Source organism: Vipera berus (assembly GCF_964194415.1).
Source record: "Vipera berus genome assembly, chromosome: 6".
In the NCBI taxonomy this organism is placed as follows: domain Eukaryota; kingdom Metazoa; phylum Chordata; class Lepidosauria; order Squamata; family Viperidae; genus Vipera; species Vipera berus.
In genome coordinates, this window is record NC_138208.1 from 53807260 (window position 1) to 53831964 (window position 24705).

General features: G+C 35.1%; 1 protein-coding gene across 1 annotated transcript in view; it reads right to left on the bottom strand.

Moving 5' to 3' along the window:
- DCN (decorin) overlaps positions 1 to 11104 on the bottom strand; it is a 28779-nt gene extending 17675 nt beyond the window's left edge. Inside the window, exons 1-2 of the mRNA XM_081331865.1 lie at positions 10945 to 11104; positions 7053 to 7284 (exon numbers count right to left, since the gene is read on the bottom strand). Coding sequence (XP_081187991.1) covers positions 7053 to 7248 — 196 coding nt within the window. The 5' untranslated portion in view covers positions 7249 to 7284; positions 10945 to 11104. The remainder of the gene's footprint in view (positions 1 to 7052; positions 7285 to 10944) is intronic.
- Between the last annotated feature and the right edge of the window lie 13601 nt (positions 11105 to 24705).

Here is a 24705-nt window from a genome sequence, read left to right on the forward strand (position 1 = left end):
CAAGTACATCATCTATGTAGCAATTTCTTTTGCATTATTCCATCTTTTCTTTTTCCAGGATTCACATTTATGTACAGATAATTCAATCATGTAATAGACCTGGAACCTGCTATGATCTGCTACTGGGAGCTTTGTTCTGAGTGTCTTATTTGATGCGGTATATTCTATCTATATCTATACAGTTGCGGCCAAAATTGTGGAAACCTTTTGGGAAAAGTGTATTTTTGAGGTTTGATGGCCTATAATACCACTTTTTGGGGGGAGTAGTACCATAAAATTATATATCAATGGAAAGATAACTTAATCAAAAATGTAATGCAACAAGGTTTGTTCAATTATCTGTACTGTATTCTATGAAAAGCTACAGCCAAATAACCAGAAAAGGCACAACTTACTTAGGTACATATCAGGTAGCTTTCCTACATCTGAATTGTAGCCAATGAGCATGAGTGTTTAGAGAGCCAATCAAGTGTCATCTTGTTTTGGAAATGAGCCAATCAGATCACAGTAGGATTCAGTTATTGATTTCATGTACTGAAGCTGAGAGGAGATTTGTCAGTGTGTTATGTGATCGCTATCAAGTTGTTTGGATTTTTTTGTGTTCTTTCATTTAGTGAGCTTGTAAAACATAATAAAATGAAAGTAAGGGTGCAAAGAGTTGAATGGTTGCCCAGAAAGCGATGTAAAATAGTATTATTAAGTGAACAAGGCTACAGTTATAAAGAAATTTGAAGAAAAATTGGTTGTAACTTAACCAAAGGTGGCATTTCTACTGTACACTTTTCCCAAAAGGTTTCTACAATTTTGGCCACTACTGTATCTCTGTCTCTGTCTCTGTCTCTGTCTCTGTCTCTGTCTCTGTCTCTATCTCTATCTCTATCTCTATCTCTATCTCTATCTCTATCTCTATCTCTATCTCTATCTCTATCTATCTCTATCTCTATCTCTATCTCTATCTCTATCTCTATCTTTATCTATATCTCTATCAACTATACAGCTAGATATAGATGTATAGATATAGATATAGATATATAGACATAGACATAGATAGATATATGTCATGTGTGAATAAAAGACTGAGTCGTGTGAATAAAAAATGGAGGAATGTTACAAAAAATCAATCACTGCCATATGGTTTCTTAAGGTTGGATGTATTTCATGTATTATAAGCTGACTTTTGGCTTGCTAACAAAGGTCTCTCTTTTTTTTGGCAAGCCAAAAAAAAATTACACACACATACACAAACACACACACACACACACACACACACACATATATATATATATGCCACGTAACAGAGTGAGCACCTGTTACTCGTCCCAGCTTCTGCCAACCTAGCAGTTTGAAAGCATGTAAAAATGCAAGTAGAAAAATAGGGACCACTCCGGTGGGAAGGTAACAGCGTTCCGTGCGCCTTTGGCGTCTAGTCATGCCGGCCACATGACCACGGAGACGTCCTCGGACAAGTGCTGGCTCTTCGGCTTTGAAACGGAGATGAGCACCGGCCCCTAGAGTTGGAAACGACTAGCACACATGTGCGGGGGAACCTTTACCTTTACCTTTATATATATATATATATATATATATATATATATATATATATATATATATATATATATATATATATATATATATATATATATATATATATATATACAGTATATATATATATATATAAACCATTCAATATCACAGAAGTCCAATCTATGCCCCAACCACCGGTGCTGAAGAGGATGAAATTGACTGGTTCTATGAAGCTCTACAGCACCTTATAGAACTAACACCCCAAAATGATGTCCTTATGATCATGGGGGATTGGAATGCAAATCTAGACAGCACACTAAAAAGCAGAGACATCACCCTGTCAACAAAAGTGTGTATAGTCAAGGCTATGGTCTTCCCAGTTGCAATGTATGGCAGTAAAAGCTGGACCATAAGAAAGGCTGAGCGCCAAAGAATTGAAGCCTTTGAACTATGGTGCTGGAGAAGACTCCTGCGAGTTCCTTGGACTGCAAGGCGATCAAACCGGTCAGTCCTAGAGGAGATCAACCCTGACTGCTCTTTAGAAGGCCAGATCCTGAAGCTAAAACTCAAATACTTTGGCCACCTAATGAGAAGGAAGGACTCACTGGAGAAGAGCCTCATGCTGGGAAAGATTGAGGGCAATAGAAGAAGGGGACGACAGAGAATGAGGTGGCTGGATGGAGTCACTGAAGCAGTAGGCCTGAGCTTAGATGGACTCCAGAAGATGGTAAAGGACAGGAAGGCCTGGAGGAACATTGTCCATAGGGTCGCGATGGGTCGGACACGACTTCGCAACTAACAACAACAACAACAACAACAATATATATATATATATATATATATATATATATATATATATATATGTGTGTGTGTGTGTGTGTGTGTGTGTGTGTGTGTGTGTGTGTGTGTGGTGTGTGTGTGTGTGTGTGTGTGTGTGTGTAAAACATTCCCAACAAAGTCTAATATAGTCATATTTCCAAGAGGGAACTTCTGAAAAATGAAGGAACTGGTAACACAGAAGTTGGAAGAATAATCATGAATCTCAAATATCTCCAGAATTTAATGGTTATTTAAAATATTATTTAAAATCACAATAACAGAAACTTAGAAGATCAAGAAATTAATATCAAGTCCAAAGGACTCCCAATATGGTCAGTAGGCAATGTGGTAAAGGAAGTATTAGAAAAAGGGATTTGTTTGCAAATGGTAACAAAAATAAACAGATATTTGCACAAAAAACCTAGAAAAAAATAGCTACGGACACAAAGCAGAATATTAAGAAGATATTAAAATTAAAAATTTTAAGTTTAGATAGTTTAAACATTTGAATACATCAGCGGGAGAAAATCAGCTATAAAGATTAAAGAAGACTAAAGGAAGTTTTCCAGAGAGGTTTTAAGTAGGGTTTAAATATGAATATTTAGCTTTTTTTCTGAAATACTGAAAACAAACAGAGCACTAGATTCACTCCAGATGGTATCCATCTGATAGTTCTCAAAGAATTCAGCTATGAAATTGTTTATCCTCTAATAAATATATGTATCATGTTGCTCAGAGGGCCTACATCAGAGAAGACTGGGAAGCCAACATAATGGAAAACAGAGAATAAAAATAAATTATACATTATGCCAAAGGAACCATACAAATGATTAGATTCCTCAAGAATTTGTATTGTAAGGGATGCCTTTTAATAAAGCAAGATGAGTGGTGAACTGCAAAATGGCTATTTTTCTGGGGTCACCTAAATTCAGCTAACCAATTTAACTCACAAGTAATGTACTGATTAGATCAGATTCTTGAAAATAAGTCACTCAAAATATAAGAATATGAGCCATAGAATCAAGGTAAAGGTTTCCAATTGTGTCTGACTCAAGGGGAGGTGCTCATCTCTGTTTCTTAGCAGAGGGAGTAAGCATTGTCTGAACACACCTCCGTGGTCATGGGGCCAGCATGACTATACATTGAGCTGCACGGAACCCTGTTACCTTCCCACTGAAGTGGTAGCTATTTATCTACTCGCATTTGTATGCTTTTGAACTGCTAGGTGGGCAGGAGCTGGGGCAAGTAATGGGAACTCACCCTATTGTGCAGTGCTCAGGTCTCAAACCCAGGCTGTCAGTTTTCCAGCTGACATACTCTGCATCTTTTAACTGCTGAACCATTGTGCCCCTAGAATCAGTGAATCAATATGCCTTTGTTTGAATGGAATTATAGTTGTGGATTCAATAAAGTTTGATATTGTGGGTGCAATAAAGAATTGGAAAATGTATGTGTATATATAGTATAGGTAGTATAGGTGGTACCTTGCTCAATAGTAGCAACTGTGAGAGAGATCTCAGAGTCCTAGTGGACAATCACTTAAATATGAGCCAGCAGTGTGCTGCAGCTGCCAAAAAAGCCAACACAGTGCTAGGCTGCATTAACAGAGGGATAGAATCAAGATCGCGTGAAGTACTAATACCACTTTATAATGCCTTGGTAAGGCCACACCTGGAATACTGCATCCAGTTTTGGTCACCACGATGTAAAACAGATGTCGAGACTCTAGAAAGAGTACAGAGAAGAGCAACAAAGATGATTGGGGGACTGGAGGCTAAAACATATAGGGAACGGTTGCTGGAATTGGGTATGTGTAGTTTAATGAAGAGAAGGGTGAGGGGAGACATGATAGCAGTGTTCCAATATCTCAGGGGCTACCACAAAGAAGAGGGAGTCAAGCTATTCTCCAAAGTACCTGAAAGCAGGACAAGAAGGAATGGATGGAAACTAGTCAAGGAGAGAAGCAACCTAGAACTAAGGAGAAACTTCCTGACAGTTAGAACAATTAACCAGTGGAACAACCTGCCTCCAGAAGTGGTGAATGCTCCAACACTGGAAGTTTTTAAGAAGAGACTAGACAGCCATTTGTCTGAAATGGTATAGGGTTTCCTGCCTGAGCAGGGGGTTGGACTAGATGACCTCCAAGCTCCCTTCCAACTTCTTCTTCATATATGTGTGTGTGTGTGTGTGTGTGTAATGTTTGTTAAGCATTCAGAATACACTTGCTTAGTCCCAGACATGGGACAAATCTCCCTTTATTCTTTGTTAGCAAGCCAAAAAATTTACATACATAAATATATCTGTATTTGTGTGAATGTGTATGTATGTTTCATTAAGATCAGTTATGAAATTCAATCTCCACCCAAATTGTTATACAGTTAAATCAGTACTATCACTGACTACCAAATTTGTCCAAACATGCGATTAAACAATCTTTCCAAGCAATTAACATGCAATTAAAGAATATTTTACTAGCTAATTGGTTAATTCAAGCACAATTTAAGCTTATAGAAGAAGTGGTACTCATTTTTTTATGTTTGGCAATAATATCATCTTCTACTCTTGCCCATTAGAAAAGGGGAAATCTGCAGAGCAGCAATTAGCCTTGTTACAACATAGCAACATTAATTCAGTTGGAGTCTGGGGACTTCTAGTGCTGATTGCAAAGCAATAGTTTGCTCATTTGGCAAGAAGGGATGGGAAGGGATGGAAAGATTTCCTATCAGCCAAGTAATTTGGAATAAAGCAACATATACTTAGGTATATGAGCAATGCATATCATTTGTTGGAGTTATAAAATATGTTTATGAATTGGGATATAATCAGAATCTTTGACAGGACATTTGAACAATCTGTTGAGCTCTGCTGTATCCTTTAGAACTTACTTGTGGCAGCACAACTACCTAGCAGGCAACCTAACAATTTCCTCTTTTACAGTAAGGACAGTATTTATCTTTGGAATTCTATAAATATATGTAAATGGAACACTGGATTGAAATAAAACTATACTCAAAATTCCATAGCATCATTTGTAGTTATTCCAACCATTTCATTTTAAAAACATAACTATATTGTTTAAGAAAAAGTCAACCATGAATACAAAATAGATACACCCTTTAGAAGTTCATAAAAGTATCACAGGATTTTAAACTTAAATATATTTCTCTTATATTTTTTCCATGCTAAGCTTTTGATTAGCAAAAGAAGCATCTTAACTGCCTCTACACAGGTATTTTCAAAACTGAAGAAAATATACCATAATTCAGGAAATAATTCAGTGCAGATGAATATGGATAACAATTAATATACAATCTTTTTTTCCAAACATTTATTAAAAAATCCTTTAAAAGGTTTTGGATGAATGGTCTGATTCAGGTTTTGTCAAAAACATTGTATATGCTTATACTATCAGGATATTCTAAAAGTTATATCCAAAATCAATATATGCTACTGTTTAAACTTCTATATAATTCTTATGATTTTAAATTCCAGTAGGAAATTTAAGAAAACTTGAAATTCCCTTTAAGATTTAGGACTAAGAGTCTTGCTTAACGCTCATATTTTATTTTTCAATGTACTCTTTATCACTTAAGAACAAATACTAAACCAAAATTTTGTGATGTAGAAAAAAAACTTTAAAGAGTTTTCAGTTCATGGTTTACTTTGTCATCACTGCCATTATATATGAAATATAGCAGGGTTTCAAATTTATGGCATCAATATTTGACATGCAACTTGTTTTGGAAATGAATTAATAGGCCATGATGGCACTTCTTTTCAGGCAAGTGAATGATATAAAGATAAATTTCAATTTGTTGGCATCCTAATAGTTAAGAATGACCAATGAATACAAATATTTCTTATTTTTCTGACAGTAACGTGATTTCTATATGGCTATATTTCTACTAAATAGCTAATGCCTCTGAAAAATGAACTCTTAAGGGAAGAAATAATAAAACATAATTAATGTGCATTACGTATTGGAAACAGTATGGAACTGGAACAAAGATCTGAAAATGAAGAGAAGAACTGAAGACAGAAAACAACTCAGGAGATTAAGTATCAGATACAGGTATGTGTTGGAAATGTTAACCCCTATTATTTTATCCTCTTTGGTGCTTCTATATTTGTAGATAAAATAATATTACAAAATTGCTATAAATATCTGGAGATATTTCATATTAAAAAGCTATTTTCATCATACTTGCATCTTATTATATTTGAAGGTAATTAGGAAAAGTTTAAAGCATAATAGTCTTCATATTCAATATTTTTCATTTATGTTCTGACTATTTATTATGGATACATTGGAATGAATTGTTTTCCTTCTGTGTCAGCCAATCTTAAAAAGACACATCTCCAACACAGGTAGAAACAGGACAAAATAGATTATTGATGCTAAATGAATAAAATGGAGTTAAACTGATGAATTATATGAAGTCCCCATGATCACTTCCCCTTTATTTAATTATATCCCTTTTGTTCTATCATATGATAAGAATAAAAGACAGGATAAAATGAATGGAAAGGAAATGGAAACCAAGGCCTTATTTTTCTACATGTTAATAAGATTATTCAACATAACATCACATATTTCAATTTACTTAGAGGAAATTCAACACATTGAACACAGTGTTATTGCCACAGAATAGTCAAACTCATTTAAATCAACCCAAGCATTTTATGAGATAACATTTCATTCAACTTACCTAAATCGGAACACTGTACAACCCGGAGGTGGCATTGACAACGAAATGGGCACACAGGCATAAGAGGATATACTGTAGGTTCAGGTGTTCCAGATCCTGCTTCATCTTCAAGCATAAAATCAAACAAGCCTCTTTGATAAAATGGTTTGGCCAAGCAAAGTGGCAGGAATAGAAGAAAGAGGATAGCCAGTTTCATGATTTAGTTCATCTATTCAGCAGAGCAGGAATGAATCTAGAAGTCAAAGCAAAGGTGTATAACATGGAAACATAATTTGGGTATCTTTTACACATTTATAATTTAAGAAGCTTCTGGTGTCACAGTATTCTGATGCCATTGTCTAGATGTCTGGTCAAATGTATCCAAAGGATCCAGTGCTTTTGTCAAACTGACAATAGATCATTGTATTGTTACAACCCAAACTGTACCTATTTCATACATTTGTGTGATGCCATAATGCATATACTAAGGGGGCAGGGCTTGTATTACAGCAGCATGATGTATCTTGTGTTATTTGACACTTTCTGACTCCACCCAAGTACCTCCAGTTCTGATATTTCTGGTCCTTCTGTTCTTGCATGATATTGTTATTTATCTTATATTATATAGTTTTCAGGTGGAGTTTGGATTTTAAAGAGGTTTTAGACATCCTTTGTTGAATTATTTTAAAATATTTTAGCATTGAATTTTTCCCCTTTAAATGAATAGAATGAAAAGAAAATGTGGGCATATTTGTTTATCTATCCATATGTCAATACAATGACCGGTTGTATTTTCACAATTTATACAAGAAACAGAGAACCCTGGTAACCCAGAGTTACAAAAAGCAACATAGAGACAGACAGTTGTATATATCAGTGATTTGAATTCCATTTTATTAAAAACAGATGCCTTTACTGGAACTCTGTACAATAATGATTGATAAAAGTCATACAAACTTTCCAACTCTGGTTCTTAGTCTATAGAAACTGGACTGAAATATTTTGTTCCTACATTTTACATTTGGATGATTATTCTGAGTGGGGTTCAAGTGAATGAGATTGATTGATTGGTTTTGACAATCAACAAAGTTATCAGGTAGTAATACCCTGTGAAAGGAAGCTTTAATTGCTTAAAATGAACTTTATGCCTCATTTTAAAGGGAGAAAAAACCTTAAGTTATCATAATAGTGCAAATGAGCTTTACACTGATAAAATGGTATGGAACTTAAATTAGTAATTAGGCAAATGAGATTTAATTGAAGATTCAGGTCTTCCAGGGTGAATGATGCAAGAAGAAATGGGAGGAGCTGAAAGGATTTCTATAAATAGGAATTTATATAAAAATCCTTTTGTATAATTACTTAAATTATATACAAGAGCAAAAGCAAACAAAAGCCAAATCACAGAAAAGATTTATATTAATGCTAGAATATTAAAAAGTGAAGCCACATTTCATTGTTTAATGAACAAATGAAATGAACATAAACGCTCGCTGTTCTTAATGATTTTTAGAACCAAAAATATATTTATTCAGATAAATATGTTGTCTTTTGTTGTTTCTTCGGATCTAATTTAGATGTTATCACTGTGACATGAATTTTCCCCTCTTATTGATCCAAATTACTGTCAGTAAACATTTATCAGCATATGTTTCATGAGGCAAACGTTTGACATTTATTTCCCACATGAACACTGACATTGTGAAAAGGAAAAAAATGTTCTTTACTTGCTTGCTCTTTATAAATAATATTTGTGGCATGAGACCTTGCTATTTACCAAAATGATAAGAAAACTATATCTTATACCAGAAAACATCAGGTCATTTTATTGAAATAGTAATTTACTGGGTGATCTACTTAATTGCAGGGAAATTAGAATGGAAATAACTTATAGAATTATATTTTCAGAGAAATCCTTGTACAAAATAGAAAATGAAGTCCAATCAGGTTTTCCATAAGTGAAAATTATTCAAGATTTGGGATAAGAGAGCAATTAAAAGGCTACAGAGAATGCAGGCACAGAATGGAGAAGAAGAAAAAATCCCATTGTACAAATGGATTCTCCTTTGTGAAATATTGGGTTATCCTCATGATTCCCTCACATATGCATACACTACTTTTTGTTCCCATAATCATCTTGTGGAAGAAAAGCAGGAGAGGAAAATGTCCCAAAGTCACCTCTTAAATTGCATTATGGGATAAAACTTGCACCCAGATCTCCCTGTTCAGTCCTAACACTAGTGCTAACTACCTCATCCCAAAGCTATGTAGTTAATTTAGACTAGAGTGTCCAGAAATTCCAGCCAATTGCTTTATTTTGTGTTAACTGATTCATTAATATGTAGTGAATAACTATATTTTTCAATTTCAAAAGAATATCAGGTGAACACATTCTCTACGGCATTAAAAATTAAAATATTTACTAAAATTGCTATTTAGGTCTTCAAATTAGTCATGGCATACAGACTAATTCATATTATGATGATTTTTAATTTTCTAATAGTAATGAAGTATCATGACACTATGAAAATGGGTGTTTTGGATTAGAAAACAATTAAAGAATTGTTTTCAATTAAATATTAAGTAATTTTGATTATTGGTAGATGATTATTACATTTAAATCACAATCAAAATATAGTGTCACAAGCACACATCTTGCATTATTCCATATGTATTTAAATACCCACAATAAAGATCAGCAATAAATCTTTTATTTTGAAGACAAACCTTTACTGAAATGTCTTTAAAAGCATTTTAATAATGTAGCAAATAAACAAGGTCATTCTTCCCTTAACAATGGGCCTTATCCTGCTGTATTCTTTAGTAACTGTAGGATTTTTCATCAAGTTCTCCATGACTGCATAATGGGAGTGAGTCCCATGAGCCTAATGAGATATTCTTCTGCATAAATTTGAATAGGAAATTCAGAATAAACATGCATGGTTATGAAGAAACACACAAAGTCTCTGAATTCCTCAAGATATATATATATATATATATGGGAAACCTTATAGTTTGAAATAATACATTGCATTGCACTGAGCACAGAGGATACTTTAATTCCATATTGCATTTTGTTGTGGTATTTTTGTCCAGTACCGTATTTTAGATCTCTTCCTGAAAGATGAATCAGTTGTAACCACAATCCTTGGAATAAATATTTAACTTAACTGACTGGTGGAAGACAATATTTTTTCTTGCTTTTAGACATGAGGAAACTATAGCTCTGTTTTACTTCAGATTTATCCTTTGATAATCATCCTTTGATAAAGCTGTAAATGGATTTTAGGTACCCAAAACTTATTAGGTATTGCAAACTGGTGAATTGAATATGGTATTCTGCAGGATGCAGTCAAAGTTTTAGAGAAACACGAATATCAATTTTCAGACAAGCTGAGTATCTGCTTTTACAGTTCTTTCCTTTTACCACTGTACAGCTCTGTTTGTTTGTCTTTAGTACTTTGAAGCTGAGAATTTCTCTGTCTAAAATATCTAATCACTACAAACATACAAAATATACAGCTTTAGAATGTTTAGAAGGATCTTTGATCCTATGAAGAAAGGATTCCCCCTTTAATTTTAAATAGTCATTGGGAAGAAAAACATTCCAGTTTTTCAAGTAGAAACATGAAATCTCACAGTTCTTTCCTCTTACAATATCACCCACTCCAAACTCCACAATGCAAGAAAATCCACTGCTGCAAAATGCCTTACGAAGCATGCCAAGACTTTTAAAAATAAAAATAAAAAATCTTCCAAAAACATAAAATATGGTTATGTTCTCAATAATATTTTCAAATGTTACATATACAACATTTCCCCCCACAACTAAGAACTTTTCTTACACTCTCAGAAAGATTTTGCTTTTTAAAAGTGAAAATACATTCAGAACAATTATTAATGAAAGCCATACCTTTTCATCCAGGGATTTGCAGCAGGCACTCTTGGAGCTGAAAGGCAATTAACCGAAAAGAGCCAGGCAGAAGATCCTGCAGGTGTGGAAAGGAGGAGGGGTAGTTGAGTGAGGCAAGACTGTCACTTGGTAGGAACCCCTCCTGCTTCTTCTATTCCATAGCACAGTTAAAAAGCAATGTTTTCCTCAATGAAAAGACTCCAGGCTGCTGACACCCACAGTACATCATATGGTAATGATATGTCTCCTGTATCGTAGCCAGAAACTTTATCAGCCCCCATTTTTTCCCTTTCCCTTTATTTCTTTTTCATGTGTTCAACTTCCTAAATACTTTTACAGATCAGCAAGAATAATGAATGTCTTTTTTCCCCCTTTACTATGCCCAACTATGTACTTAATTTGAGGATTTTCTAGCTTTGGAGCATTGTTTTCCAGCTTTGAATTTTCTATCAGAGAAAGAAACTTATTCAGAATTTTTTTTTTTTAAAAAAAATATAAAATGAAAGAAGTGGAAGACATGTAAACTTTGGCATGATATAGAATTACACTGGAGAGTAAATGCTAAATAATATATTTTCTTGCAAGTATCTTTATATCTATAATTGCAATGAAGTAATCCAGTAGGTGTTTATAAACTGTTTGAGATTGCAATCCTATATCCTTTACTTAAGGTAAAATCTACTGAATGTATTTCTAGAATGATGCCTCTCATGTTTGATCACAAATGTGTCACAATGACAATTTTAAATAAGTGAAAGTGCACAATGGATATTTGCATGAACCAAGTTCTAACATGGCCCCAGCAATATAAATATCACACTTTAATTTCTTTTTTTTAAAATTAGATATGATATATAGCATACATTTCTGATTAATATATTGTAATATGACACTCCGAACTGCAAAACCTGTACTTTGCATGTCCCAGGGAGGACAACTATGATAATTGGCATTTAAAGTTACCCATAATTCCTGTTCTAGAAAAAAAAGAGCCCAGTGTTGTTTGCTTTACAACACATAGGAGAAGGACTGAGAGCCAACTGTCAAATGAGTAGATGGCTTTTCCCTGGATTCTTGCCTTCCTTGTATAAAATGAGTGGATTTGTGATTCTGTTTAGACTTGCAGCATTCTCCATCCCCTCAGGCTGCATCCAGGTGTGAATGCTATCAGCTTAAGAGAGAAAGAGGGGGGGGGGGGGAGAGAGAGATGTGTTATTAGACCTGGAGGTTTGGAAGCAATAGCTAATTCATTTATATGAATGTGGGTAACAGGAAACCAGAAAGTTAAGAGGTTCATTCAAATTTTACGTAATGGTTCTGTCAGGGAAAGCTGCTTTTTTATATGTTTATATGGCTCTGTTTCCATTTCCTCATCCTTCTAAATCATTTTAAGACGGTCATACAATTGTCTTCTCTCTTGCCAACCCCCAAATACTAAAATGAAGGCCTCAATCAATGTTACTTCCCACCATATAACAGAATAACAAAATAACAGAATTGGAAGCAACCTTGGAGGTCTTCTAATTCAACCCCCTCAGCTCAAGCAGGAAACCCTATTCCATTTCCTACAAATGTTTGTCCAATCTCTTCTTAAAAACCTCCAGTGTCAGACTACTCACAACTTCTGCAAACAAATTGTTCCATTGATTAATTGTTCTAACTATCATAAAATTTATCCTTAGGCTGGTTCTCTCTTTAATTACTTTCCATCCATTGCTTCTTGTTCTTCTTTTAGGTGCTTAATTACAACACAAATGGAGCAAGAAAGAAAACCTTACAATGAGTTTCCAACCTCCCCCCCCCCATAGTCTTCCTAATTTCTTCTGAGGCTTCACGTGGGGACCAATGGCTCCAGGAGTCCTTCCTTCCTCTGCAGCTTTCACAGGCATCTGGGGAAATGGTAGGACTTGGGAAGATCTGTTGCATTCTGGTTGCATGGTGATATTTAATGGATGGCTGGATTCAAAACCTAATTCCATGGCTCAAATAGGTCAGTGTGCTCTGCTTCCAAAGGTTGGGAGGTGGTCATCTGTGTAGGACTGAAAGACATGAGAACAAGATCTCCCCCCCCCCTTTCTGGGTGGACTCTCCCAGGAGAGGCTTTGGTGATCAGATAAACGCATGGAGCACAGAAGATAAGAAAAGGAGAAGTAAAATTGGGGGGGGGGTAGCTTGCAGACAGACTTTGAAAAGGCATTAATATTGCAGTAGTTAAAGAAACAAATAAGATGGGGCAACATAGATGAGGACAAAAGAGAGGCTGGATTCTGGTAAGAGAAAAATAAAATGAAAGGACTCACTTCTGAACTGAACATTTGTAACATGGTAGAGAGAACTTAAGGAGTTGCAACTTCAAAATGCTGGTCATGTTTCAGGAAAAGAATAGACAGATAAAACCCATTTACAACACATACAGTAAATGCAAGAGTGAACTTTTCCAGCAGATGAACTTAAAACATTCCCTCCTGCTAACTGTTCTTAGGAGTACAGAGAGAGAAAGGGGAAAAAATATTTTTCTTCATTCTGTTTGTTAGCCATACAGAGTGAGGGTATTTTCTTTTTGGTGGCTTATTTTAAGCAGAATTTTTAGCAGAATTTTAAAATTCTTTTCTCTTTGGATTAGAGACAATTAACAGTCACATTTACCTCACACACAAAGACTTTGACTGAGTCAAAGAGACACAAAGACAAGGAAGAAAAAGAGAACAGAAAAGTGAACAGAACTTTCAGTTCTACACATCCTAGTAATTCCCACCATAAATCTCAGTTAACTCAAATTAGGAAAGCCACACATCTTAAACATATCACATGGTTGCATAGAAAGAGAGAGAGAGAGAAAAAATCACTATTTCTTATTTTCCCTTTAAGTACCTTTATTTAGCCAAATTGGCTTCCCAGAAAAGCCCTGAGCAAAGCCCATTCTTCACAAATTTGTTGTGTTTATTTCTTTTTCATACTATCCAGGACAGGCACTCCCCTCTCGTCCCACGCCTCAAGCATATCTCCAATGGGTGTCCTAATTCCGAACCTTGAACTACAGCTACCCATGTTCTCCATACAATGTGGGGTTCAATTGGCTTAGTCAGGTCCTAGCAGCACTGCCCAGCCACTTTTAGTGACACTATCCCTGCTGCCCCGCCATCTAGTTTTTGGGCACACAAAAAAAAAATGACAAGGAAGACTTCGATTCGCTAATGAATTATGGGCCCCTCCTACCTAGGGAACTTCCCACCAGTGCTTTGCAGACCAAAAAGGGGTCTGGGGAGGACCTGCCACCCTGAGCTCAGGTACGGGCTCCTTCTTCTACCTCACCGCCATCAGTTTTCAGACTCAGAAGGAGTCTGGGAGGACCTCTGCTTTGTGCAATAGTATGAGCACCTCCTGCAGATGGGCTTTGCTTACAGGGCCTTACCAGCTGGTTGCCCAAATCCTGTGTCATGTATTTTGACCTGAGTGAGTGTGCCTCTTCGGAATCTGTGGTTTAATCCTATTATGTCCTGTCTTAGAGTTTGGGTGGAGTATGTAGATTTTAGGTATCTTTGTCTTCTTAATCTTCTATCTTCAACCTTCCTGAATGGTTTACATCTGCATTCCTACAGAGCTGGTTTCTGCTTGAGGGAGGGAGACTTGGGGCTATTAAGAAAAACTGGGCATGCTTTTCAGCCTCTTTAAGATCCTTTGAGGAAATATAATATTGTGTCCTTTTAATATTTCCTTCTCTGGAGGGGGCTGACTTCCCACAAGAGAATAGGTTGTCCACTTCTTCTTTGTGTCAGTCCTTTCGATACTAGAAGTATCATGTCACCTCTATTCCTTCTTTTCACCAAACGTGATATACTCAATTCCAATAGAAGTCAAATATAGTTCCTTGGAGCTTTGAAAGGGCGTCTGGAATAACAAAAATCCACATCTCCATCCCATGTAGAAGAGGGGAAAATTCGTTACATACTATAATCATGATTGTACATGCAATATGTCATCTATAGACCTATCACCCTGACCACAGACCTATCACCCTGACCTCAATACCTGGGAAGATTCTGGAAAAGATAATCAAACAATGAATCAGTGAACATCTAGAGACAAATAAAATCATTACCAAAAGCCAACATGAGTTTGTCAAAAACAGATCTTATTTCATTCTTTGACCAAGTGACAAAATTAGTGGACCAGAGGAATGCTGTGGTATAATTTACTTGGACTTCAGTAAGGCATTTGATAAAGTAGATCACAACTTACTACTTGATAAGATAGAAAAATGTGAACATCATCACCACCAGATGGATACAGCTGGCTGACCAGTCATACTCAATGTGTGGTCCTCAATGAAACTGCATGGAGGGAAGTTTGTAGTGGGACGCCAAAGGACTCTGTTTTGGGCCCAGTGCTCTTTGACATCTTCATCAATGATTTGGATGAGGGGATAGAAGGGGAATTCATCAAATTTGCAGATAACACCAAGCTGGCAGGAATAGCCAATACTTCAGAACATACGCTTAAGATACAGAAGGATCTTTACAGACTTGAACATTGGGTTCTATCTAACAAAATGAAATTCAATGAAAAAAGTAAGGTTCTACATTTAGGCAAGAAAAACCAAATGCACAGGTATAGTATAGGTCAGGGGTGTCAAACTGCTGGCCCACGGACCGGATGCGTCACAACAAAACTGTGCCCACCCCATTGCCGGCAATGGGGAAAAAGCTCCAATACATCATGCGACGTCACGTGATGTCGCGAGTTTGACACCCCTGGTATAGGTGATACCTTGCTCAATAGTAGTAACTGTGAGAGGGATCTCGGAATCCTAGTGGACAATCACTTAAATATTAGCCAGCAGTGTGCTGCAGCTGCCAAAAAAGCCAGCACAGTGCTAGGCTGCATTAACAGAGGGATAGAATCAGGATTACATGTAGTGTTGATACCACTTTACAATGCCTTGGTAAGGCTACATTTGGAATACTGCATCCAGTTTTGGTCACCATGATGTAAAACAGATGTTGAGACTTTAGAAAGAATACAGAGAAGAGCAACAAAGATTATTAGGGGACTGGAGGCTAAAACTTATAAGGAACAGTTGCTGGAATTGGGTATGTCTAGTTTAATGAAGAGAAGGATGAGGTGTGACATGATAGCAGTGTTCCAACATCTCAGGGGTTAGTACAAAGAAGATGTAGTCAAGCTATTCTCCAAAGCACCTGAAGGCAAGATAAGAAGCAATGGATGGAAACTAACCAAAGAGAAAAGCAACTTAGAACTAAGGAGAAATTTCCTGACAATTAGAACAATTAATCAGTGGAACAACCTGCCTCCAGAAGCTGTGAATGCTCGAACACTGGAGGTTTTTAAGAAGAGACTGGACAGCCATTTGTCTGAAATGGTATAGGGTTTCCTGTCTGAGCAGGAGGTTGAACTACATGACCTCCAAGGTCCATTCCATTATTATTATTATTATTATTATTATTATTATTATTATTATTATTATTATTATTATTATTATTATTGTTATTGTTATTGTTATTGTTATTGTTATTGTTATTGTTATTGTTGTTGTTGTTGTTGTTGTTGTTGTTGTTGTTGTTGATGATGATGATGTTGTTGTTGTTGTTGTTGTTTTGTTGTTGTTATTGTTATCATCATCATCATCATCATCATCTAGAGGATGGGTGGCATTAAATAACGCATACACAATTCCTAAACATAGGAATTGGGAAGAAGGGTGAGAAAAGAAATCAGTGAAAAGAAGGGAGAAGGAAATTAACTTAGGCAGGTTTTAAGGTTTTTGTAGGAATTGTCAACATGTCTAGAACATTACTGGGTTCATTGACAAGACTGCCTGTGAATCTATTAGAGGTTATTGGAGAAAACCTCAAGCTCCTGAATTATCACTGTCACAAAATGCAAAAGGAAAATTATACTATTTGAGATATGTAACTTGTAAGTTTCAGGTATCCATGGATAATGAGGTAGAAACAGCTGATAACAGATACAAACATGTGTATGAAGGGGCCCCTAATGTTTTTTCAAGAGCATATGCATATACTATTTATTCTCCTTTTACTGATTTTGAGATTATAGGAGCTATAAGGAGTTTGATCCATGTGGAGATAGAGGTATATCCATGATCTGGCCATGGAAAAGGAAGAGGCCTATGTCCAATTATCTGATCTGCTTGCTATTAAAGACAGGGTCAAGTGTGTCCCCACTCATGTTCTGGGGCCACAAACACATGTGATAAGTCCATCATCACTGTGGATGCCACTAATTCATAAGTTGCACTGGAATCTTCCCTCAGGAATAGATGTTGAAGTCACCCGAATGAAGAAACCTGGAAACTTCAACTGCATATCCAAGATATCTTCCAGGGGTTTGTGATGTTCCTCTACTCGGCAGTTACAATTAATCATTTCTTGGTGTGCAGCTTTTTAAGTCTGTCATGATTATGGCTGCAGCTTACTTTCAGCCTTGGGGTTATGATGGCCAAAGTACCTAAAATCTGGATGGGCAAATTTCCAACAGGGCTCCCTTGTTGTTCTGTTGCCAGGTTTCAGATATACAGATCACGTTGGCATATTTGTCCATCACTTTTTTATGGATGTGGTTTTATTCTCTATATAGCTTCATCTGCCAGCAAAAGCTGGATACCAAGGTATTCCAAAATTCAACCACCCAGGCCCAGGACTTCATAAAAATGAAATAATAAATAAAACTATGCCACATTTATTTTAAGACTAATTGTCTCCCATTTATCATTCTCCAATTCTGCTGTGAAGTCTGTACTAGGTAAAAATTGGATTCTAAATAAAGGAAGTAAAATATTTTTCTCCAGTAGTCTTTTCAAAACCGTTTCAAGTATGCTTTGCATCAAGAAAAAAAGTAATCGGTAATATCACAGTAAACTATGTACAAAATGTTTCCACTAAGCATACTGGAGACAGCCGATTGGCTTTATATTGGCCAAAATATTTCTTGGACCTCAAAGGGAATATTCAGACTGTCTGGAAACATTTTATTCCTTCTGTGAAATCATATCTGAAAAATTCTTACTCAAAAATGAAAACACAATGTGGACTTGTGTTTATAATTAAAATAGAGAGGATAGTTAAATTGTATCTACTTGCACTTCAGGTCTATGTTTTAGTTCAATAATGTCTTATATTTCATCAAGGAAAAATACAGACAGAATACAGTTCTACAATAAAGCTTTGCACAGCATTGATTAGTATAACTCCAGGGCATAATCTAAGGCTTGACTGGCTTTGTATTTTACAAGATTCTTTAATGTATTTTGCCTTTAAAAATGAAAAAAAAATCTAACTTCTATTTTACTCAGGCCTACTAATGAACAAAGGATTTTCCCCCATGTTATAATAAAGGCCTTACATATGAAAAGAACGGTATCATATAGAGTAAAATTATCTGGGTGTCACATTAATAATGTTGAATCCAGACAAGATAAAATTATTATTTCATCATCACAATTCTATATCACATGAAATCATCTCTGAGGAAGCAGATTGTGACTTAGAAGTGCTCTGGGCTCACAACTTCTGCTTGATAGTCAGGTAAAGGCATTGACTAATCATTCATTATAGCCATTCCTAAAGTGCAAAAATCCGGCTACTGTGATTCATATGGTTAGTTTTCTGCAATGTATTTTCATGGGTTAGGTGCAGTAGCTCAGTGGCTTAAAAGACGCAAGAGAAATCTGTACTATGGCAGTTTGAGTCCTACTACTATGTAGAAGATGGTAGAGGACAGGAAGGCCTGGAGGAACATTGTCCAAGGGGTTGCAATGGGTCAAACATGACTTCGCAACTAACAACAACATCTATCTTACAATATCTGGTTTGTTTTCTTAAATGTATACTGTATAATTGACTGAAAGTTTCTATGGCATCATCATCATCATTACCGCAGAGAAAAATTAAGTGTGAGCTACACAGAACAAGTACCATTACTATGAGACATTAAGTATTTACTAAAAATCATTAAGTATCAACTTAATTTTTAAAAAAAATTCTCACATATATTTTTTAAATATTTGCTTGAAAGACTGTGATCTATTGTTTTAAGACTGGCTTGTGATATGGTAGAAAATCTATACTGTATAATAATCAGAATTATTATTCTCAGTGCTTTTTTTGTAAAAGAAAAAGGTGCCGGAACTCACACATGTCATACAACCCACCTTGCCTATCCTACAAGGTTCCATCCAAAAAAGGTGCCGGAACTCCGTTCTGAGTGTTCTATGAGAAAAAAAGCCCTGATTATTCCCAATAAGAATGGTATTCCATGCTGATCATAGAATTTACATATCCCAAAATTCTGTGAATGAATACATAAATATAGCAAGATCCATAAATATAGCAAGACAAAACATCAATAGGAAACCAAAACCTGCAAAATTCATGTTCAAAATAGATGTTGTTTAAAACGTAGAAGAAATAAATATATTTACCTTTTGGTATGTAATGCATAACTTTAAAATGTATGAAATATAATTTAACAGTTATAACTCATAAGATTCTGTGCATATGTTAACGTAAAGTATGTGAGAAAGAATGTATGATCTCGGTTTATAGTATCTATATATACTTTTCAGGGCCAAGTGCATTGTTTTTATTCACTATATCTAATCAAATGGCCTTCATATAGCCAGTACATGGACTGCAGGGTATATTAACTGTTTAGCATTAAAGAATACAATGCCACACCTTGACCTGGCATATTTCAGATATGTTAGAACCATAACTCTCAAAAATTGCATCTAGGATATTTGGGAATAATCGCCGCTACATATTTGAATAAACAGCAACCATGTGAGATGATCTGGAAATAATTTTATAAAGAGACGGGAAAATCATAAGCAACATTTTTTAAACAATTCTTCAAATTTCTTTTCTATGGATCATTGATAATTTTTAACAAAAAACCCAAACAATATTTTATTTTGTTGCACATCATGAATAGTTTGAAGGCACTAGCAGGGAAATTATCATAGGCAGAAAAAGCTAGATAGACATCAATTGTCTTGAACTTGGTCAACATGATCACAAGTAAGATCAATATTGAGTTCTGACCATCAATTTCCTGGCAATTTTCCCACTAACTAGCCAAAAGCCTCATTCTATCATAACAATGTGAAATTTTACCTCATGTTTTCAAGCTGTAATTGTAGTGATATTTGAAGTAACAAAATGGATGTAGCCTTCCAACACTGTAGCTATAGAGGTTTTACAGAAATTATTCCTAACCTGGAATTTTTCTCCAGACAAATATAATCCCAGCATTTATGGAGGACTGATAACTACAACAGGCAAAATTATATAAGTTTTAAATTACATTTGACCTGTATGCATAAAGTATAGGAGAAGGTCATTTATTCCTTCATAGATCTTTGATCATATTCTGTACTGAAAATAAAAACACTGGCAGTGAACTCAATGATTAATCAAAACAAAATAAATATTCACAGAATTTCACAGTTGGATAACTTTTGAGCTGCATTCTTTCACATTTGGAATACTGCAGCATTTTTCAAGTTCTGCAGCTTGAAGATGGATGGACTTCAGCTCCCAGAATTCCCCTGCCAGCCTAGATAGCTGGCGGGGGAAGTCTAGGAGCTGAAGTTCACCCATGTTCAAGCTGCTGAACTTGAGAAACACTAGAATACTGTATCTTGATCTCTGATTTCCTTCACTGAGTAGATGTGTGATATTTTGCTAGCTGGTGAGGGACTTCTTGGAATTATTCTGCTAGTTTGCAGGGGAATGAAGTCCACCTGTATTCAAGCTGCTGAGGTTAAGAAACACTGGAATATTATATCTTGATGTTTCATTCCTTACATTGAGTAGATGTGTATTAGCTATTATAATGGCCAGAGTACTAAATTAACAAATAAAACAAAAGCACCAAAACCAAGCTTGAAATTCCCGAAGAATCTATTCATTAATAAATGGATATCTTCTGGCTAATCATTTTTTTAATCTACTTCATGACTGATATCTAAAGATTCTTGATTTGGACAATCAGCTACTATACGAAAAATAAATCTTTGATCATCAAATCTGACTATTTTAATAGTCTATATGTTTGGTTGATAGCATGGAAATCATTCCATAGCTTTGATTATTGCATATAAATAATTTCACTTTTTAATGCTTTCCCCCCATAATTTGTTACAATAGTATAAGTGAATAAATGACCCCAACAGAAAATTCCAGAGTGTAAACCAAAGTGATATTTACACTGATTAATATCAAAGCTTACTAATCAAAATACAGTCAAACATTTTGTTCTTAATAATTTAGCAAGTAAATAAATTGCACAAATTGGGGGGAAAATGTAAAATTTATTTCCAATTCATTTTTACCATATGTGTGTTTTCTGAGAAAGAGTAAATCCAAAACATATTATTTATGAAGTTATGGTTGGCTGTTCCTTTGCTTTGCTTGTAGTTTTTTTTACTTAATACTGATACATTTCCTGTTGAACTTGCTTATTGCAATTATATCATAATCTCATGTTGTAGCAGGCATACTGTTTGATTAGTTATATAGTTCTGTTAATATGGATGTTTCACTACTAAAGATAACAGAACTCTAACAAAAAAGCTTACATTCTAACCCATTTAGTAAACTAGTTAAATGGGCATCAAAATGAATATTAGCATTTTATTTTTAATGAAACAGTGGAATTCCCATGAAATGCATTGGTAGGTTTTTTTCTTGGACTGGAAAAAAGCAGAAATATGGTATGGTGTTTATAACCATGCAAATTATCACTCTCAAACTGCTTATTTTGTATAGAGGGCCTGAGCTGTTCAGAGATTCAAAGTTCATGAAATGAATACTCTGATTTGTCTCTGGAAATTATCCAGTGCTTGAACTATTATCACATAACATATACCATTTTAATTATACAGTTTTGGAAACTAAACTGTTATCAAAAGCATACATCTCCAAACTATTCAAATTATAGCTAATCAAGAAAATATTTTAGTTCTTATTCAGCTGCACAAAATTATTTTATAAAATAGACACCAAAATTCAGTGTAATCCTGCTAAGTATAGACCATTCTTTAAAGTGTTAGTAAGTTCATTCGTTCCCTTACATTTTTAAAGCATATCCTTAGTTAGGTGAAGAAAGGCAGAAGTTTTGGCTGGCAGCCATCTAAGTCACAGTCATTAAGTAAAATAGACATATATTATGAAAAGTAAAGGATTAAATTAACTGGAGCTTATCAAGTCTTCCTGCATGTAAACGAAAGATCTTCATTGTTTCAACTCTTATGCTTTGATAAAAGTGAAAACAGATGTTTTCGGTATTCATTTCCCACTTGAAATTATTCATATATATATGTACAATATAGGAACAGGGAATGCATTGCAGAAGTTAAACAGGATAATTTTAATTAATAAACACTACTGGTATATAATCATGTGCAGGTATTTATTTTCAGTGCATTAGAGCACTTCTGTGATTGTGTTAGTGTTTTCATTACTATTATTTCCCTTGATTACAGCATGATTGGGAATCTAATTTCAATCAGCCAGAATACAAGCAATACTATACTGTATTTTAATGTGTTAACTTTCTGTACCTTCCCAGATTATACAAAAGAAGGTATTGTCACTAGACTGCAATCTATAGAACTGTTATATCAAAAATACTTATTTGACTGCAATTTTTCCCAGTCATAGCTTTGCCCAATTTCTGTCCCAAAGAGTTTATCTATTGTATTTCTTATTTAGAGTTATTTCCTACCTTTCCTCCAGTAGTTTAATGTGATATTCTGGGCATTCCTTCCTCCAAGCCTTGTTCATGCCTCTGTTGGAATACAGAGTTTATGTGGGAAAGTCAAAAGTACAGTCCACATGCAGTACAGTTCATTTGGTTGTGTTCTCAATAGGGAATGCTCCAAAAGAAGAGCAGGAATCTCAGAACAATTTATGCACCAGGTCCTTCATGAAAATATTAAACCAAGAATTCAGGAAGCACCAAATATGCATGCAACATGAATAAATACAAACAAACTAACTCTTGCGACTGAAATGTGCAAAGAGTTGGGAGTACTACCTCTTTGAAGAAAATCTAAAGCATCATTGATGTGTTAAGGGAAAAACAGCAATAACTCAAGAGCCAAGTTAGATGTATCATTTAACTGAGTGAATTCATTAGGTATATCTTTGCTATTTCTTTTGTGAATTGAGTAGGAGCAGCAGGAACAGCCTTGCATTCTCAAGGGATTAAAACAAAGTTACCCATCAAAATGTTGTCCTCTTGAGATACAATCATTAGGATAATTACTGCTGGCAATGAAAACTTTAAAAGTGGATCTGACAAATCAAGAGAAGAAACATACTGGCCATTAATTGTAAGAATTAAGTATCATATCCTGATCATAGAAATCATGTGCTAAGTTAATGGTGGCAGCGGCTGGAGTAGATATTATTTGATCACTTGATGATCACTTTTTAATGTAATGAATACACTACAGCTATACTGATGGTAATAATAACAGCTATTGTAATCCTATGAATATGTGCTTCTGTGAAAGATGATAATGGAAGAACCAGGAATGTTTCTTGGGGAAAACTATGGAACATTGTATAGGAAAGTGATATGTGGAAATAATTAATTCCTTAGGTGACTGATGAGTGGAACTAAGATGAGAACCAGCAGAAAAAGTAATTAGATTATTTGTACCCAAATATGATTGAGAATAACTGGTGAGTATTTAGTTAGAAAAAAAGACTGCTTGTTTTCTATATGTAACTTAAAAATCAGTCAATTTGGGTATGTTTATATGAAAAAAGGATGATTGGTTAGATTCTTTATGATGAAATACAAGGACAATAAGAATTTCTGAATGGACACCATTATTTCATTATTACAAAGAGTGCTGTTAGGAAAAATGGATCTGGAAGTAAAGCAAAATATAATAGCGTGGAGTGAAAGTGAAGAGAACGGCAAACAGGAAGTAGGGATAATGTGGAATAATGAAATACAGGGGGTTGGAAGCAATCAGGGTTATGAACACATTTTTCCTTATGATTACAAACTGGAACTACCCACTCAGATAGGAGAATAACAATGGGGGCAAAATGTCCCTGATCCCTAACCCTTCTAGATGGTCAAGTAAGATACCATGGCCAATGATACTGAATGGTACTAAATACTGTGAGAAGTCTGATAAGACAAGAGGGACACACTCCTTATTTAGGTTGCTGACAAGGATCAAGCAGTTTTATTTTCATCTCAAGACTGATGTCTGTTCTACAATAGTAATAATTTGAAATTACTTCCTTCTGCTTTACTTCCCAGATATTTGCACATGGAGCATATGCTTTTTGAGTCTTCTCCTGGAAAGATGAATCTAGCTGGGGACAAACTTCCCAGAATGTATTTCCTGTAAATGAATATCCCTTCTGTTACAGTAATAAAGGCCACATCACTAATCAAGCCAGATCAAAACTCTATTCTCAGGAAGATTCATATTCACAGAACACTTTCATTTCATTTCATTTCATTTCATTTCATTTCATTTCATTTCATTTTATTAAATTTATATGCCTCCCTTCTCCCTGAGGACTCAGGGCGGCTCACAACAATAAAAATTAAAAAACATAGAGTAAAAAATTTAAAAGAGAATTAAACAATAAATACGAAATTACAAAACAATTTAACCCAGTAAAAGCCTAATTAACAATCATTGTCAGTCCAGGCCTGCTTGTTCGAACAACCAGGTCTTCAGGT